The sequence below is a fragment of the Pimephales promelas genome, chromosome 13, assembly GCF_988280905.1.
Source record: "Pimephales promelas chromosome 13, fPimPro1.hap1.1, whole genome shotgun sequence".
Classification (NCBI taxonomy): Eukaryota; Metazoa; Chordata; class Actinopteri; order Cypriniformes; family Leuciscidae; genus Pimephales; species Pimephales promelas.
In genome coordinates, this window is record NC_142781.1 from 34,673,313 (window position 1) to 34,691,741 (window position 18,429).

General features: G+C 36.3%; 1 protein-coding gene across 3 annotated transcripts in view; it reads left to right on the forward strand.

Annotated features, from left to right (window-relative positions):
• The window catches only part of LOC120492132 (rho GTPase-activating protein 39), a 62,816-nt gene that overhangs the window by 37,932 nt on the left and 6,455 nt on the right, over positions 1-18,429 (forward strand). For all 3 annotated transcript variants that reach the window (XM_089118942.1, XM_039690282.2, XM_039690280.2), the window contains exons 3-7: positions 959-2,120; positions 7,230-7,394; positions 11,141-11,540; positions 12,828-12,901; positions 16,130-16,329. In XM_089118942.1, coding sequence (XP_088975068.1) covers positions 959-2,120; positions 7,230-7,394; positions 11,141-11,540; positions 12,828-12,901; positions 16,130-16,329 — 2,001 coding nt within the window. The remainder of the gene's footprint in view (positions 1-958; positions 2,121-7,229; positions 7,395-11,140; positions 11,541-12,827; positions 12,902-16,129; positions 16,330-18,429) is intronic.

Below are 18,429 nucleotides of genomic sequence, written 5' to 3' on the forward strand. Positions count from 1 at the left end.
TCAATCCCTCTTGTTAAATAGAGATGCTTTGTGTCATCCAGTCTCTTGCTTCACATTCTTTAACCCGTTTCACTTGGAAATTCATCGTATTTGAGAAATAAAATGGTTTGTGATCATTTCAGAGCAAGACTTCCTCTATAACATGGGGTATAGAAGTTGTTTGTGTATTAAAACTGGTGTTTATGTGTTTTAAATATTGTACAGCACTTTGTTCAATGTTGTGTAAAAGTGCTTGATAAATAAAATAAACGAAACATCTTAGCGTCAATAAACTCACTTTTTTGGACTGGAAAGTGAGTTTTGATGTCTGTATGTTTACAGAGCAGAAAAAGCTTATTTTATTCAAAATAAATGTTCATGTTTTATGACCCCCATGTACTGTATATGACCCCTTTCACTGTAAAAATTTTTTTTAACCTTTCCTAACTCAAAATGTTTCTAAATTTTTCAATTTGCCCAAGTGAAATTCTGCAAATGTAGTTTTATCAAAATGTAACAAATTTCGATGTGTCTAGAAAATGATGACTAGAAAATGTTGAGTTGGGAGGTTATAATTTTTTTTACAGTGTTGATAAATAGTAAAGAAATTCTTATTAATTATTTGTCTTATTTTTCTCTCTTCTGTTTAATAGTAAATAAGATTTGATTTAATTTTTAATAAAGGGTCCCAAAAGTAAAATAAAATAAGAAGAACATTTATTTGATTAAAATAATAAATATAAATAGCAAAAATATTTTTATTTTTATTTTCTCTTTAAAAATAATAAATAAATAAATAAATAACTGTTTATTAGAGGGGATATATCATGAAAGTAAAGTAAAATAAAATAAATATATAAAGATTAAAAAGATAAAATAATATATATATATATATAAATAAATAGAATTTAGATATAGATAAATAGATAAAATATGTATTTCATTAAAAATGAATAATGTCTTGTTTTCTCTGGTTCAGATTTCGATGGGGCACTGGCACCAGAGAGAGGATGCTCATCAAGGTGTCGGATCGGGAACCCAGTTTTCTGACGCAGGGGAACGGATACTCCAGTTCTTCCCCGCGATCCAGACTCTCGTCCAGCACCGCCCCATCGGACCCCGAAGCCCCGCCCCTTTCCCTGCAGGACCGGCCCACATCACAGTCTCCATTCCTGAAGAGGGCGGAGTTAAGCGGCACTCAACGCCGATGCTCGGGCGATTCCCAGCCTTCATCCCCTCGCTACGCGTACGAGCCTCCTTTATACGAGGAACCGCCCTCGGATTACCAGTCCCCGCCTATTTATGAGGAACCGCCCACTGACATGCACTGCGACCCCGCCTTTTTTGGTTCCGACAGATCTCCGGCACGAAAACCAGGTCTTTATCACTCGCCCAAACAAAGCCCGTCTCCTTACGGTCAACTTGTGTTGACGAGACAGCGCAGCTCAACGCCCGAGAAGACGTCTAACCAAGGCGATCGGGACTACAGCTCAAGTGGGCGGGACTACAGCTCCAGTGGGCGGGACTACAGCTCCAGTGGGCGGGATTATAGCTCAAGTGGGCGGGATTATAACTCTAGTGGACGGGAGTATAGCGCCGCTGGGCGGGAATATGTAAAACAACTAGTTTATGTTGAGCAATCTGGCTCCTCCCCTCGATTTCGCACGACTGAACGTTTGATGAGCTACGGGACCAGTTCAAATAGCCTGTCGGCGGGATTTTCTTACGGGGGCTCTTTTACGCTACAGCACAGTCACGATCTCAATGGTGGCAACAGAAAACGGAAGAACCGGAAGCCGTCTTTGCCGGGAGGAGAGGGGGACGGCATGGGATTGGGTCTCGGGGCGATGATCACTCAGGCCCGGTTGGCGTGGGAGGCCCAGCAGATGTTACATCAGCGAGGGGGCGTGTCCTCGGATCAGGGAGGGAAAGACGGGTATGAAAGTGACGGGGCGACGCCCCTGCCGCTGCCTGGCCCGGTGGTTCGGGCTTTCAGCGAAGACGAGGCGCTGGCACAGCAGGAAAGCCACTGGAAACGGGCCACTCTGGACAGACTGGCATTTCCTCAGGCGCTTCTAGAAAAGAGTCTGTCCATGCAAACCAACCTGGCGTCACCTGAACCGTACCTCCATCCCTCGCAGGTAACGCACAGATACATCAGAAACACAAAACATTAGCGGCTTTCGTTGGTAGTCTCGTGTTGCCAGACCTTCAGACTGACGACTCTGGACTCTCTCGCAGCTTTACTTGGCCAAGGATGTTTGAATGACATGTAACGCAACCAATTCTGCGTCATGTTTAGGGCCGTGACTATATAATGTCTATGTCGTTAATATAAGAGACTGGCGTGCATCTAATAAATTATTCAGTCAAGAACGTTTAGTGCTACAATCAGTGGCGCAAAAAGTGGGTATGCGATATATGCGGCGCATAGGGGCGCAGCACAATGGGGGCGCCAAAGCGATGGTAATATATATATATATATATATATATTTATTGACTTTACTGGTAACCAAACGGTTCAAGGTCCAAAAGACAGTTTCAGTGCAAACTGCAAACTGTTCAAAGGGCTTTAAATGATTCCAGACGATGAATAAGGGTCTTATCAAGCGAAACGATCGCTCATTTAATAAATAAATAAATAACAAAGTTTAAGTTTTATAAGCTCAAATGGTCACCTTGCTCTGTTCTGTGATGCGCGTTCGTGACTCTCCTGTTCGAACTCGTTCATCAAAATGAACAAATCTTTTTCCGAGTCATTTGGTCGATTCAACGGACGAAATGAACGACTTGACTCGAAAAAAGATTCGTTCATTTTGATGAACGAGTTCGAACTGGAGTCGGTACACTCTAAAAAACGCTGGGTTGTTTTAACCCATCTTTGGGTCAAATATGGACAAACTCAGCCATTGGGTTAAATGTTTAAATGGCATTTTTAACCCAACATTTGGGTTTGTCTATATTTGACCCAAATTTGGGTTAAAACAACCCAGCATTTTTTAGAGTGTAAACCAGTGTTGTAGTACTCGAGACTCGGACTCGTCTCGAGACCATATTTTAATGGTCTTGGTCTTGTCATGGACTCGGAATTGACTCGTACTCGAACATTATTTTTTTTTAGGACTCGGATTTATTCTCGAGTCCACTCGAGTTCAATTCAAAATATTTTTCATGATTATTAATGTATGTTAATAAAATATTTCTTTAAATTGTTTGACACACCCAGTGATTGGTGATTTTCTAGTGCGCAACTGCGCATGACAAATTGTAATAAAATTACTTTTAACACCACCTACTATGTGGCCTTTTTACCCTAAACTGATCATTTTTTTAAAACTCTAAGTAAATTCAGTAAAAAAAAATTCTCTAAGTAAATAAAAGTAAATTAGTCTGGTCTCGGTCTCGACTACAACACTGGTGTAAACCTCAAATTCGTTTAGCCTTTTTTAAACATCAGAGCACTTTCTAATTATTAGCAATGAACTCAAATCAGGTTGATGTATCATGATGTTAGATTGCACTATTATTACGCAATAGGAAAGGTTTTCCTGGACACATTGGCGCCTCGGGCCGGTTGAGTGTTTTGTGGCAGCGTTGAGTTGAACTCTGAGCTCTTTCAGCCCAATATAATGAGCATTTAAACGTCCCGTCGCCCCGCTCGACTCAGGCCTGGACCGCTGGTGTAACGCTGCCAGTCGGGTTAATTGGGACGCTGACCTTTCAACGCCCGTTACCCAACCAGTGATATCTTTGTTCTGGGTATTGGGATGGACGGTTCTCGGAGGCTAAATGTGTGTGCGTTTCCTTAAAGGATTTCTTTTTTGGCTCTGCTCTATTTGCTGATGGTAATGGAGGCAGACAGTAGGAGTAGAAAACGCTGTCACACAAACCGTCTACATTAATTCTGCTTCCCAAACATTCCCGAACAGCATTTGCAGCAGAGACGTGAAATAAAGGCAGCTCAGATCCTCCAGTGTTTAAATCATGATGCTTGTCCATTTTCAGAGGTTTATGGGAAGGTTACAGGCTCTCGCTGAAGGCAGATGTGCATTTGCACAGCAGAACATGCACACACTCTTCGCACAGACACACCCTGCTGTAAGAGCATGAATATTTCAGCATGTGCAGTTTTAAGAGTCGCTGTGCTTATGTAAAGGCATCATGTCAGAGTCCTCACCCTCCTCTCTCACACACACACACACCAGGAAATACATGCGTGTGTGTCTGGGTCACATTTCATACCTAAAATGAATTATATTTTGCATATAAAAAATCGAACTAATTTTATGACCATTGAGATTTAACACATTTTCCTTGAATGCAAAAATATTCATTAAGATTAATAACATTTATTTAAAAATAAAAATGCTTTTTTTTTTTTACATTTAATCTAAAATTACAAAGTAGTTTTACAAAACAATACCATTTGATTTTTTTTTTTGATTTTTGTCTGCATTAAATTTTTAAATATAAAGTTATTTAAATAATATAATGAGATTATTTAATCTCATAAAATGTATGTAATATATATTTTTTGCTTTAGACTTATATAAGATTGCAGTTTGTCTGTCCACACCAGACGCGACACGACTGAGACGTGATCAGATCAATCAGAAATCTCAGCTGTCTCAGTTATATATCATCATAAGTTCATTTCAAATATATTTTGTTATTTATTTGGATATTTTGGGGTGAAATATGATCATTATGATCACTGCATTAAAAATTTGTAAAAAAAAATAGAATAATCAATTAATAATTTAAATAATTAATAAATACTTTAAATAATTTATAAATAATAAAATGGACATTAAAAAATATAATAATAATAAATAATTATTATTAATTATTAATAATTAATAATAATTTTATTAATAATAATTAAATAATAATAAATAATTTAATTTAATCATGATTTAAACATTTTTTAAATCATAATTGATTCAAAATTGACCATTTTCTAAAAAAAAATGTTTTAATAATTACTAAATAATTTAATTTAATTATGATTAAAACTTTTTTTATTCATAATTGATTACAAATTTTAATGGGGACATTTTTGTCCAAAAGGCGCTGAATGGGAGTACTTTGTGTACCTATAGCAAAAAATGGATTTTTTAAAAGAAAATGGTGATGAAATTGTAAAATTCCAATAAAAGTACACACCTGTGCCAAATTTTATGCAGTTAGCATTAACACAGGCAAAGTCATCAAAATAACAAATCTGAAAGGGACAACTTTCGACAATTGTTGATAGCCCTGGACAGTCCTCTCAGTTCTTCCCATCAACAAAACATTAATAAAATAATGTATAGACTCTGAATAATCATGACGGGTAATGAGGAGAGGAGTGGAGGAATCGGCTTCACAGACGGATGAAAGAGAAGATGAAGCGGTATAGAGGAGAACAAGCCTGCGTGACTCATTTATTAATCGTGTTGATCAAGAACGCCTGTGGCCACGAAACTCTCGCTGACAAAGCTCAAATATAGAGAACCAGAGCACAAAATCAGCCTTTTGAAATATTAACATCAATATTTGAAATGCTCTCTCTGCATAAAATGTTGTAGTTAACTACATTTTTATAATTATGAGGTGCTTGATCAGATAAAAGTCCCCTGCACTCCTTCAATGAGCATCTGTGGGCTTCCTCCAGCGGTTTCATGTTCCAGCTTCACAGCTCTCTTGAAGAAAACATGCGATCAGACTCACTGAATCACTGACGCTTCATTATGAAGAGGTCATCAGTCTCACGGGAGTCATTAAGATGGAGGATTTCTCTGCTATGACAAATTAACTGTATTTCTGAACCCAAAAATATGAAGTCATTTAGTGTTCACGTCACCTTCCATGACCTCCACATCATCATCATAAACTCTCTGTTCTCAAAAGATTCACTACAATGTTCAGTTCATGTTAATAAATAATGCACAAAGGAAATGACTCATTTTGAATGATTTGTTTGAATCATCTTTTTTTTAAAGGAAAATATGTATCACTAGAAAAAAAATATTTTCATTAACAGTATTTTTTGCATCTTACAAAAAAAGATGCATTTACCCGAGAAGCTAATTATGAATACATTTTTATATTATTAATTTTCTTTCCCCAACAGCAAATCTGTTTTTTTTTTAATTAAGTTATGATCTACTTTAGATGTTTTACAGATTCATGCTGTAATTGCTCATTTAATTTTACATTTTTTTCTCTACATTCATGCATTTAGCAGGCTCTTTTATTCAACGTGATTTACATTGCATTTTAAGGTACACATTCTTATCAGTTTATTTCAATGAAATGATTGTACTATATTTTAGTTGGAGCACAGACTTAAGTTTGGTCTTTTTAAATAAGACTCGTGGCAGATTATTGCTGAGGTGGAAAATGTTTAAACTTGAAAAAATGTTATGAAAAATGGGCAAAATATTTTTTTTAATATGAAATATATATTTTACAAAACATGTTTTACTCTAAAACTGTGAGAAAGTCAAAGCCATAAATCAAAAAAAAGATGTGTTTCAAATTTGAGGTTAATATCTCAACAAATGAGCGTTCAGATGTTGTTCGGCTGCAGTACCGAACGCTTCCACTAGGGGAAATTCGGCTCCATTCATTCAGAGGAGCACAAGTGTGACTATTAAACCTTTTCGAATCATCTCCATGATTTTTTTTTTGTTCACATAGCAAGTGCCAAAACTTTCACCTAGTTTCGTATTATTCCGATGAAGTAAAACCATTTTTAAATAAAAACGTAAAAATTAGCGAACAGCAGCAAAAGGTTGTAATTAGCAACATCCTATCTGCTTATTAATAGCCTTTAGCCTATACTAGGGTGTTTTGTCGTTAACTAGTTTAAATTAGGAGTAGCTTGTAGTTTGAGATGCTACAACTTCCTAACAACTATAACTTCTTAGCAACACCCTAGCAACAATCCATAACCCCCATCAAAAAATGTACAAATTTTCTCCGTCTTATTCATGTTTTTAATGTTTTTTTGTTGTTGTTTGTGTTTTCATGTAACTTTGCATGATGCGTTTTCATAATTGCTTGAGTCATTTGAAATTTCATAAGTGTGTAATAGCCTGAAGGAGGTATTTTTGCTCTTTTGTTGTCATTATTTTGCGGATCGACTCATTTCCTCTCCGTGCTCCTCTTGACCCGAGGCTGAGGCGCCGGTTTAATATCTGTACTTCCTCTGCTCTGAATGCTGCTCTTCAACATCAACATACAATGTTTTCTTTCTTCCCAAGTCGGAAGATCTGGGAGCGTGTTCCCAGTTCGAGGCCAGCCGGAACGCCAGGAACATGATGCCCAGCGCGAGCTGTGGCGTCTTCCCAGAGTTCACGCTCCGCAAGCCCTCCTCGGAGACGGACATCGAGAACTGGGCGTCCAAACACTTCAACAAGCACACCCAGGTACACACACACATGATCGGCAGAGTTTTATGCACACAAACCCTTTCAAATTCCATACATGAATTTATAAATCCTCAAAATCATGAAAATTATTCACACAATCTCCTCCAGTCCATAGTTTAGTCTTTTAGTGTAATTGTGCAGACGTCTTGTGTCTTTTTGCTGTGAAATCTGCACTTTTTTATCAAGAAAACGTAAGAATATTATGAAATTGTTACTATATTTCATCTACACTGAAGCAGCTTCGGTTTACTTGATCATCCAGACGTCATTTATTAGAAAAATCATGAGTATTAAATATGTTCATCAGGCTTTATTTGATCATCTCTCAATTATCATATTATTGCATTGCATTATATTTGTTAAAACTACTAGCTTTGTTCATAAAACAAATTGGCAGATATACAGTGGCGACTGATATTAATATGCATTTTATGCTGTTTTTATGATCTCATTGATCTCATATAAATATAGCAAATATTAGCATATGTTTTGGGCTTCTGAAGTGTTTTAATTTCCTCTTTGAGTATAAAGTTCAAATTCTCTTTATATAAAACAAGAGAATATAGAAAATAGAGATACAAATGAAGAGCTCTTTTCCAAAACGCGTTAAACGACATTTTTAAAAAAAATGAGTTTGTCGTGTCATTCTGCTGCGGACAGAACCCTTTCACTGCTCTATCAACGTTTCATGCCGAATCGCTATATTTCCTTGTTTAAAATGTACTGCAAGATACAGTTTCTTCCCAAGCCGCGATAAGCACCAGCCCTGTTTTTAGCCTAAACACGATAAATCCTCAAATTCAATGAGCGCTCTACACAATCCAGCACGGCGGCACTCTGAACAGAGGTTTATTATGTTCATTCATTCCTCAAAATGAGTCCTAGTTTTCTAGTCGACTAGTAGTAGATCATTTAAGCCATTTGTATGATCAGTAATCACATATATTGATTTAATTAAATGGGAGAGAAACCATATGAGCGTTTTTAATTGCATATTCCGCATCTCAACGTATGCATAAAGCTTGCCACAAAGAACCGGCAAAAGTAATGATTATGCATGAAACATTTGAATTGTTTATTAATAAACTAGTGTTTTCTGTCAGTGTCAGCAACAAAGATAAAGTTGATGATGCTTACTCGCCATCTTCGCAGTGAACGCGCATAGAGAAACGCATACTTCGAATTAGCCTACATACGCAGAGAGTTGCCAATTTATTTTAGTTTTTAATTGTTTTGTTTAAAAGTAGATATTTAAAGCTTTCTGTAGCTTAGTTCTCAGGCCTGTGTGAGGCAAGCATCGCGGTGTTTCGGTTCATATTATGAGACGCGCTCCGGTTCACCTGCGCGCCTCTGTGTCCTGATTATATTGTCTGATATTTACTTCTAATGTATTAATCCAGTCAATTTGTCGATGAAACATTTATTAAAATGAAGATACAATTTATATGAAACGAAATTTACAAGCTTTCTACAAAACAAAACTTAATAAGTGGTCAAAATCATGTCTGACGCACTCCAAATATTTTCCGATATTGGGCAGCTTTTGAATTTTGATCCTATCTTACTCATCTCATGCGGTTCCCTTTTCATAGCCTACTCAACATAGATGAAATAATAAAAATAAGTAATGTAATATTATTAAAAACAAATGTGAAATGTTTATTTTGTTTTTTTGTTAACTTATATTTAAGCGTCATGCTGCTCCGCTTTGCTCACATGTTATGTAGCCTGTGTGTGTGTGTGTGTGTGTGCATGTGCTGGAGGGGTGCCCATCCCTTTTTTGAATATCGTTATCATATATTGATCATTTTTAATAATTCGTTTTTTTCATGCATATGTTGAAATTGGTATTAATAATTTGTTTTTTTCATGCATGTGTTGAAATTGGTACTATTTGTTTGAGGTTTATTTCGATTTATAGCGTTTTGGGAAAAAATAAAATTAACTTTTAAATTATCATTAACAATATTGTTGTTTGATTTAATAATTATTGTTCAAAATGTTCAGACTGAACCAATAAAACATTTAAACAGGATAATTTGAATATTCACAAAATGTGTGGGTCTAGGTAAAAAATGTAGTTTTCCTGAAAACTATTGAAATGGATTTATAGCGTTTTGGAAAAGAGCTCTTCAAATATATATTCTCATCATTATTCTCAAGCTATAAACGTATCAAAAACCAAACACAAATGCAAACTGTTTAATAAAAAAAGACTTGATTTTTCTGTCCATTATTTCATGTATGTGCTCCACTTTCATTGAAATGTAACATTCTAGATATATATAATATGTTATGTTTTTTTTAATGTTTTTTTATTTTTAAATGTTGTTAATGTTTTCTTTAGCATTAGTGTTTTCTTCTTAATCATGGCGTATACAGTGACATCTTGAACAAGAACAAATGTGGGCGGGGCTTGATTTTTTTTCTGTGGGGAATTGATTGGATGGTGGTGGTTTGCTATTGGCTAATGTTATGTGAGTGACAGGTGGCCCCGCCCTCATCATCAGAGAAGAAAACAGATGCTGCAAGAGGGAGGGGAAGTTACTGTGATTTAAGATTACACAACATGAATTTAAAAACATAATGTGCATGGATAAATTGTGTCTCAAACTGTCGACCCGTGAGCGTCGAGTCTGCAGAGGCAGGAGAAACGACAATCTCCGATATTTTGTATTTGGACTGCAGTACCTATTTCGACCACTAGTGGTCATTCTTACAGACTGTGGATATTTTGTATTTGGACTGCAGTACCTATTTGAGCCACTAGTGGTCATTCTTACAGACTTACAGACTGCGGATATTTTGTATTTGGACTGCAGTACCTACTTCAGCCACTAGTGGTCATTCTTACAGACTTATAGACTGTGGATATTTTGTATTTGGACTGCAGTACCTATTTCGACCACTAGTGATCATTGTTACAGACTGCAGTACCTATTTCGACCACTAGTGGTCATTCTTACAGACTGTGGATATTTTGTATTTGGACTGCAGTACCTATTTCGACCACTAGTGGTCAATCTTACAGACTTACAGACGGTGGATATTTTGTATTTGGATTGCAGTACCTATTTCGACCACTAGTGATCATTGTTACAGACTGCAGTACCTATTTCGACCACTAGTGGTCATTCTTACAGACTGTGGATATTTTGTATTTGGACTGCAGTACCTATTTGAGCCACTAGTGGTCATTCTTACAGACTTACAGACTGCGGATATTTTGTATTTGGACTGCAGTACCTACTTCAGCCACTAGTGGTCATTCTTACAGACTTATAGACTGTGGATATTTTGTATTTGGACTGCAGTACCTATTTCGACCACTAGTGATCATTGTTACAGACTGCAGTACCTATTTCGACCACTAGTGATCATTGTTACAGACTGCAGTACCTATTTCGACCACTAGTGGTCATTCTTACAGACTGTGGATATTTTGTATTTGGACTGCAGTACCTATTTCGACCACTAGTGGTCAATCTTACAGACTTACAGACGGTGGATATTTTGTATTTGGATTGCAGTACCTATTTCGACCACTAGTGATCATTGTTACAGACTGCAGTACCTATTTCGACCACTAGTGGTCATTCTTACAGACTGTGGATATTTTGTATTTGGACTGCAGTACCTATTTCGACCACTAGTGGTCATTGTTACAGACTGCAGTACCTATTTCAACCACTAGCGGTCATTCTTATAGACTGCACCTTTAACCGAGGGGATTTGTCTTTCAGGGTCTGTTCAGGAGGAAAGTGTCCATTGCCAACATGCTGGCCTGGAGCAGCGAGCCCATCAAGAAGCCCATGATCGTGACTTCGGACCGAACCGTGAAGCGCGAGGCCGTGGACCTCTTCAAACTGATCCAGATCTACATGGGCGACCGGCGTGGGAAAGGAGACCCTCTGTCGGTGGCTCTGGAGGTGACGGTGCGGGGCTGGAGCTGTCAGGGCCTGAGGGACGAGCTTTTCATCCAGCTCTGCAGACAAACCACCGAGAACTTCCGCTACGACAGCCTTCAGAGAGGCTGGGAGCTCATGGCCATCTGTCTGGCCTTCTTCCCCCCCACGCCTCGCTTCCACAACTACCTGGAGGGCTACATCTACAGACACATGGACCCGCTGAACGACACCAAGGGTACGGCGTGAGCGTCACATTAGTTTTAAAGGGGTCATCGGTAGTGCTGGGCGGTGTACCGGTTCATACCGAAAACCGGTGTATATTTTTGTTATGATGTTAATTTTTAATATACCGCCATACCGATGAATTTAATTATACAACGTTACGCTGCGCCGCTATACCGATGTTTCAGACGAACACTTTACAAGGTTGCACTTCTAAGCAGCGACGGTGAGGCGAGGGTAAACAGCAGTGCTCTGGTGTTACGGTACAGGGAAGGTGGACGCTGCAGAACTATGGCATTATTTTCCTATTAAATGTCGAGAGCGCACTATTGTACCGCGAAAGGAAATTAATAATACAATGCGCGAGCGCGAATCTCTGCTTGCGCATGCTCTCAGATACACGCTGCTAATAGGTGATAATAGGTCTGTTTTCTCTGGGCTCGCTCTGAGAATCATGTACTTAAAACGTGTTCAGTGCAATCGCGAATCTCTCCTCTTCCCCAGTCAATTTTAGGTCATAAGAACGTTTTCATAACGTTTCCATTAAAGGAGTAGTACACTTTAAAAAAAAAATTTTTTTTTATTTATTGATAATTTACTCACCCCCATGTCATCCAAGATGTCCACGTCTTTCTTTCTTCAGTCGAAAAGAAATTAAGGTTTTTGATGAAAACATTCCAGGATTTTTCTCCATATAATGGACTTCAATGGGGTCCAAACGGTTCAAGGTCCAAATGAGAGTTTCAGTGCAAACTGTTCAAAGGGCTTTAAACGACACCAGATGATGAATAAGGGTCTTATCTAGGACCCTTCGAGTCATGAGTCATGACTCGTTCATTTTGATGAACAGGAGAGTCACAAACGTGCGTCACAGAACAGAGCAAGGCGAGCATTTGAGCTTATAAAACTTAAACTTTGTTATTTATTTATTAAATGAGCGATCGTTTCGCTTGATAAGACCCTTATTCATCGTCTGGAATCGTTTAAAGCCCTTTGAAGCTGCACTGAAACTCTTTTGGACCTTGAACTGTTTGGTCCCCAAAGAAGTCCAATTTAGGTTTGCAATAGTTTTAAATAGTTTGCAAGATTAGAATTAGTGAGGAAAGGTCAACTCGAGTCTTAAAGTAAAAATGAATAACAGTGTTATAAGTTTTGCTAGATGCTATGTCAAAAAAAGTATGATCTCATTATCTCCTGACAATTATTATTAAGCTATTATTAAGATTCTGATTAACCAAATACAGTGTGTATTATATTTGATTTGCCGTGACTGACGTCTGCATGTGTTTCTCTGTTGCAGGAGTGGCGATAAGCAGCTATGCAAAATACTGTTACCGTAAACTCCAGAAAGCGGCGCTCACCGGAGCCAAGAAGGTTCGTGTCTTTTGTTTAGGTTTTTTTTTTTGGTAACATCTTATTTTACAGTGTCCTCATCACATATGTTACATGTTCTTTCTATAATAATAACAGTAAAGTATCTATAATTACATGCAACTAACTCTCAAACAAATCTTTTCAAGATTTGTTATCACAACATATTTTCTTTTGTCAAATCAACTTTATAATAATTTATTTAGTTGAGATAACTTATTATTTTGAGTTTCTGATGGTAATCTACTTCATTGTATTAACTCACTTTTTCCAGTTCAATGAACTTAAAATTTTAAGGCAACCAGGTTACGTACTTTTTTAAGTTAAACCAACAATATTTTTTACAGTGTATAGTAAGTACATGTTGTTAATTAGTATTACTCACTTAAATATATAAATACATTGTAACAATGACGCCTTATTATTTTAAGGTGTCATTGTTACAATGTATTTATATATTTAAGTACTGAGTAATATTAATTAACTATATGTACTTACTATAGGATTAGAGTAGGATTTGGTTGAGGGTTAGTTGCATGTAATTATAATTTACTGATAGTAAGTACATGTAACAAATGTAAGGACACTGTAAAATAAAGTGTTATCAAATGTTTTTTTTTTTTTTTTTTTTTTTACTGTAAAGCACTTTGGGACCCTTCCTCGTCTGTGAAAGGCGCTACTGTATATACATAAACTTTGCTTTCTTAAAGGCTGCTTCACACTTGTAGTGTTGCCATGTCCTCTTGTTATACACGTTTTTTGGGTTGTTTAAGTTTAAGTAACTTTCACTTAGAAGTTGCTTGTAAATTTGTAAATAATTACAAAGAAAATGCAAGTACACTCATAAAAAAAGAGTTTTCAAGAAACTATTAATGACATATCAGCCATCATCTCGGTATTGGTCCTTTTTAATGTTATCGTTAAGAACATTTGTTCGATATATTAAAGCCGATAAATTACCTATTATTTACTGCAGCTGAGACACTTCAGATGGTTTTGAATTGCTTGAAATATGATTGATGATGTCACTTCAAAAAGGAAAATAGAGTTCAGTGCAAGTCTGTCATATAGACTACATACAATTATAATGAGAACATCATTATGATTATGTGCTTGGGACATGGTGAGACTTTTGTTTTTGTAATCAGGCTCTTAAATATTATATAAATATATAATAAAACTTCAAATGCTTCTAATGCAGACAACTTTCCAGTAAATTTCACAAATACTTTCAAAGAAACTCCAAGTAACACATTGAATTGAATGTGACATTTTGAAGTAAAAAACTACTCCGATAAGTATTTTTTCACGGTGCATTTTTAATGTTATATTTAACGATAGTGTTCTGCGTCGGATTCATCTTTACTTCTCGTCTCTATTGCCACTGGATGTGCTAATTGGCCATGAAGTGGTGGGAGGACCCCGTTCGGCCTGGTATTTAAACGTTTTTTAATTAACATTCAGTTTCACGAATCTGCCTATTGCCCTGGAGACATCGCCATGGCAACGGTTGCCGAGGCTCAAATAGGCTGGTGATGATTTGCTTGGCGACCGCATTGTTGCGTGATGAGGTGTCAATCATCGCACCTGCGTGACGGGATCTTCCCCATGCGTTCCTTCTCGTGTGTGAATGTGTGTAAGTTTCAATCGCATGATGCCAGTGGCCTGTGGAGATTCCAGTCGGTGTAAACGGCCAGTAAAAGGGAACTGTGTGTGTTTGCCAGACGCCCAGCGGGGTAAAGCTTGAATCCATGGCTCTGCTCCAAACCCCAGTGTGCTGCCCACATAGGCCTCGTTTGCATGCTCATAAACACTGCAGCGTATGCCATCTTTCTTTGGCCTGTCCACTTCAGGTGGACGATCACGCAGTTTTCTTCCAGAAACAAACTTTGTTGTATTAATTTCATGATATCACTGTGAAGCTGCTTTGATCTGTTTTGTATAAAGCGCTTTATAAATGAAGCTGACTTGACTCGACTTGGCCGGACACGAAGGCAGGGTTCATATCCAGTGTGGGATTTTAGCAATTTACAGGTCTGGATATGTATAGAAAAAATATTAAAATATTTGTGTTTCCAGACTATTGCCACTATTTTTTTTTTCATTCATTACACAAATAAATAATCTCATTTGCAAATTTTTAGTAAAGCAAACATTATTAAATAGTTATTTTTTGAAAATAATGTTTTCTAAATTAATGTAATCAGTGACGGTATTATTTTAAATGTAGAAATGACTAAATGTAGTGAAAATGTGAATGTAATTAATATTATTTATGGATATTTTGACAAGATTTTAAAACTTAAAATGTATTTTTCAGTAAATGGAAAATAAATTAAATATATATAAAATTAATACAATTAACAAATAACTATATTTAGAATTATGCAGTCAGTGAAAATGTGAATGTAATCAATATTATTTCATTGATATTTTGACAAGATTTTAAAACTTAAAATATATATTTACGTAAATATAAAATACATTAAACATATATACTGTATTATATATATATATATATATATATATATATATATATATAATTAATACAATTACTTAATACAATTAATTTGAAACATTTTTATAAATAAATATTATCATTGACAAAATTTTAAACTTAAAATAACTATATTTAAAATTATGCAGTCAGCGAAATGTAATCCATATTATTTTATTAATATTTTTATTAATAATGTATATTATTTTAAAGATTATTATAGGAATTTTTCTAAATAAATGTTATCAGTGATGATATCATTTTAAAACTTGGAAATATTTTTTTAAATAAATGTAATCGGTGATGATATTTTAAAACTTATAATGGAATGAAATTAATGCATTTTAAATATTCAAAATGTATGTAGTTTTTTACAATTTTTTATTGCCTTTATTTGTTATAATTGTGATGATTATGTCTTACAGATATGAAAACCTTTTCACAATATTCTAATTTTGAATTTGGGGTTTTCATATCTTTAATCCATAATCATCACAATTATAAGAAATAAAGCCTGTAATGAGTCTATATAACATATTAGTTTCACATTTGAATTACTGACTTACTGAAATAAATGAACTTTTGCACCATTTTTCGAAATTTCACCTATAAAGTATATTCAGGTATTTTCAAAAATATAAGTACAATGTAAAAAACATGTATGTGCACAATATCAAATGATTACTCAATATAAGCCCTAATTATCAATATGTTTAATATCTGTCCGTCCGCAGGGTTTGAACAAGCCGTCGATCGAGGAGATCGCTCACGCCCGTAACGCCATCTTCCGGCTGTCGATGTTCGGCTCGTCTCTGGAGGAGGTGATGCTGATGCAGAAGGACCGCTACCCCGACCGAGAGCTGCCGTGGGTGCAGACGCGGCTCTCCGAAGAAGTGCTCGGCCTGAACGGAGACCAGACCGAGGGCATCTTCAGGTTTGCGCTTCATTCAACACTTCATTGCTAGATTTAAAGGTCGTATCAGCGATTGTGGGTGACGTCACTTCTGTTTGTGTCTGAAGCGAATTCCCAAACAAACCAAGTTAGCTCTCCCCTCCCCCCGTTTCGTGCATCATGAAAAAAACGATCATGCACGCGCATTTCTTAAAGCGACAAAAACACACTATTTTCAGATCTACCGGTCTACCTCAATGATGGCTCGTTCTGTGAAATGTAAAATGTGAACTCGGCCGCTTCGGATTACAAAGTATAATGATGCATGTAAAATCTGCAGTCGAGCCACCCAGACAGCAAACTGACATTGAATCAACGTGGAAACGACGTCTCTCATGACATTGAAACAACGTTGATTTGCTCATCGAATTAACGTTGAACCAACGTCAGACGCGGCATTCTTCAAAGCTAAATGAAATCGAAAATTGGTTTGCTTTCATAACGTTGAAACAACGCGTTGATTTCAAGTTGATTTTCCGTTAGTTTTGAAAGAATGACGCGTCTGACGTTGGTTCAACGTTAATTCGATGAGCAAAACAATGTCAGATCAACGTTGTTTCGATGTCATATTTCCACGTTGATTCAATGTCAGTTTGTTATCTGGACATGTCATATCATACAGTTTTGCTGGTGTACGATAAAACGTACCAGAATCAGTCATATATCTACAGATCTAACGTTATGGGGAAAATTCGTGGTAAAAGATGAATTGATGAATGTGATCTTTTTTTTTGGGCCTGAAATCGCTGATACAACCTGCTGTGACTGAGTAATTCAAATATTCATCAGTTTTTGTAGCTTTTTGAGTTGACAGCACATTTATAGGTAATTCTGTCACATGAAGTTTTTTTTAAAACTGGGAAAGTTCTGACAATTACAGACCAATGGCATTGGCCCAAAAATAATGTAAACAATCGTGCTGGACGGGCTCTCAGAATTTGTTAAATCTACGGATAACCAGTTTGGTTTTAAGGCTATGCATGGCACAGACATGTGTGTATATGCTCTTTTTTTTATTTTTTATTTTATTTTTTTTTATTAAGGAAGCAATATAAAAAATGAGTACCAGTAAACAAATATAACAGTAAGAGAAAAAAAGCAAAAGAAAAAAAACAAACAAATGAACATACAAACAAACATAGGATAATAATACAAGAGGAGACAAGTGAGCCAACGTAAACAAGTACACAAACAAAATCGACAGAGGGCAATACGGATGCATCTATATCTCTCTTACCTACACATATAGACCCATACACGTGCATACATATTCATACACGCTTACCTGCATGTAAATATGTGTATATGCTCTTAAATATATAGCCTATATGAGTTTCTCAGATGCATCTAAAGCACTCGATAGAGTAAACCACAGAAAATTGTTTATTAAATTAATCCAAAAATGTGTATTAATCCAAATATATGTATTTTAACAAACAATGCAGATCAAACGCTGGAACGTGTGTCCGCTCCATTCAAACTTCGTAATAATGGTGTGAGACAGTGTCTTTAACTTATTTGGATGAGCTCAACACGGCTCAGGGTGTGTAAAACTGTGATTTTGTTCTGAATTATGTGATGAATGCTGATGATGTAGTTACTCAACATTTGTTCAGTCTATGGCAGTGGTTCTTTTCACTTTTTGTGGTGTGTGTGTGTGTGTGTCTTATATCTATATTGGACCTCGAGTCCGGAATAAAGTGAAACAGACAATTTGAACTGATTCCCATTTTTGAACTGCATTTCTGCTGCTGAAGTTTTAATCAGAGACAACATTAACGCTCTTATACATGTGGAATTAATCTAATGACACTCTGGGAAATGTAATTACTTAATAAAAACTGCATTAAAATCATTAGTGTTCACAGTGCCTGCAAAATCATTGCAAATGTATTGTAAATCTTCAGCCCTAATTAACCCTCATTAACCTGCTGACATCACCACATGTACGCCATTAACCCACACAGTAGATAATATAAAACTGTGTGGTGGTTATAATTAATAAATGAATCTTTGAGATCTAATTAGACCTGGATTGTTCAGTGTTGGCATGTTTACTGGACAAACGTGGCATCCAAAATA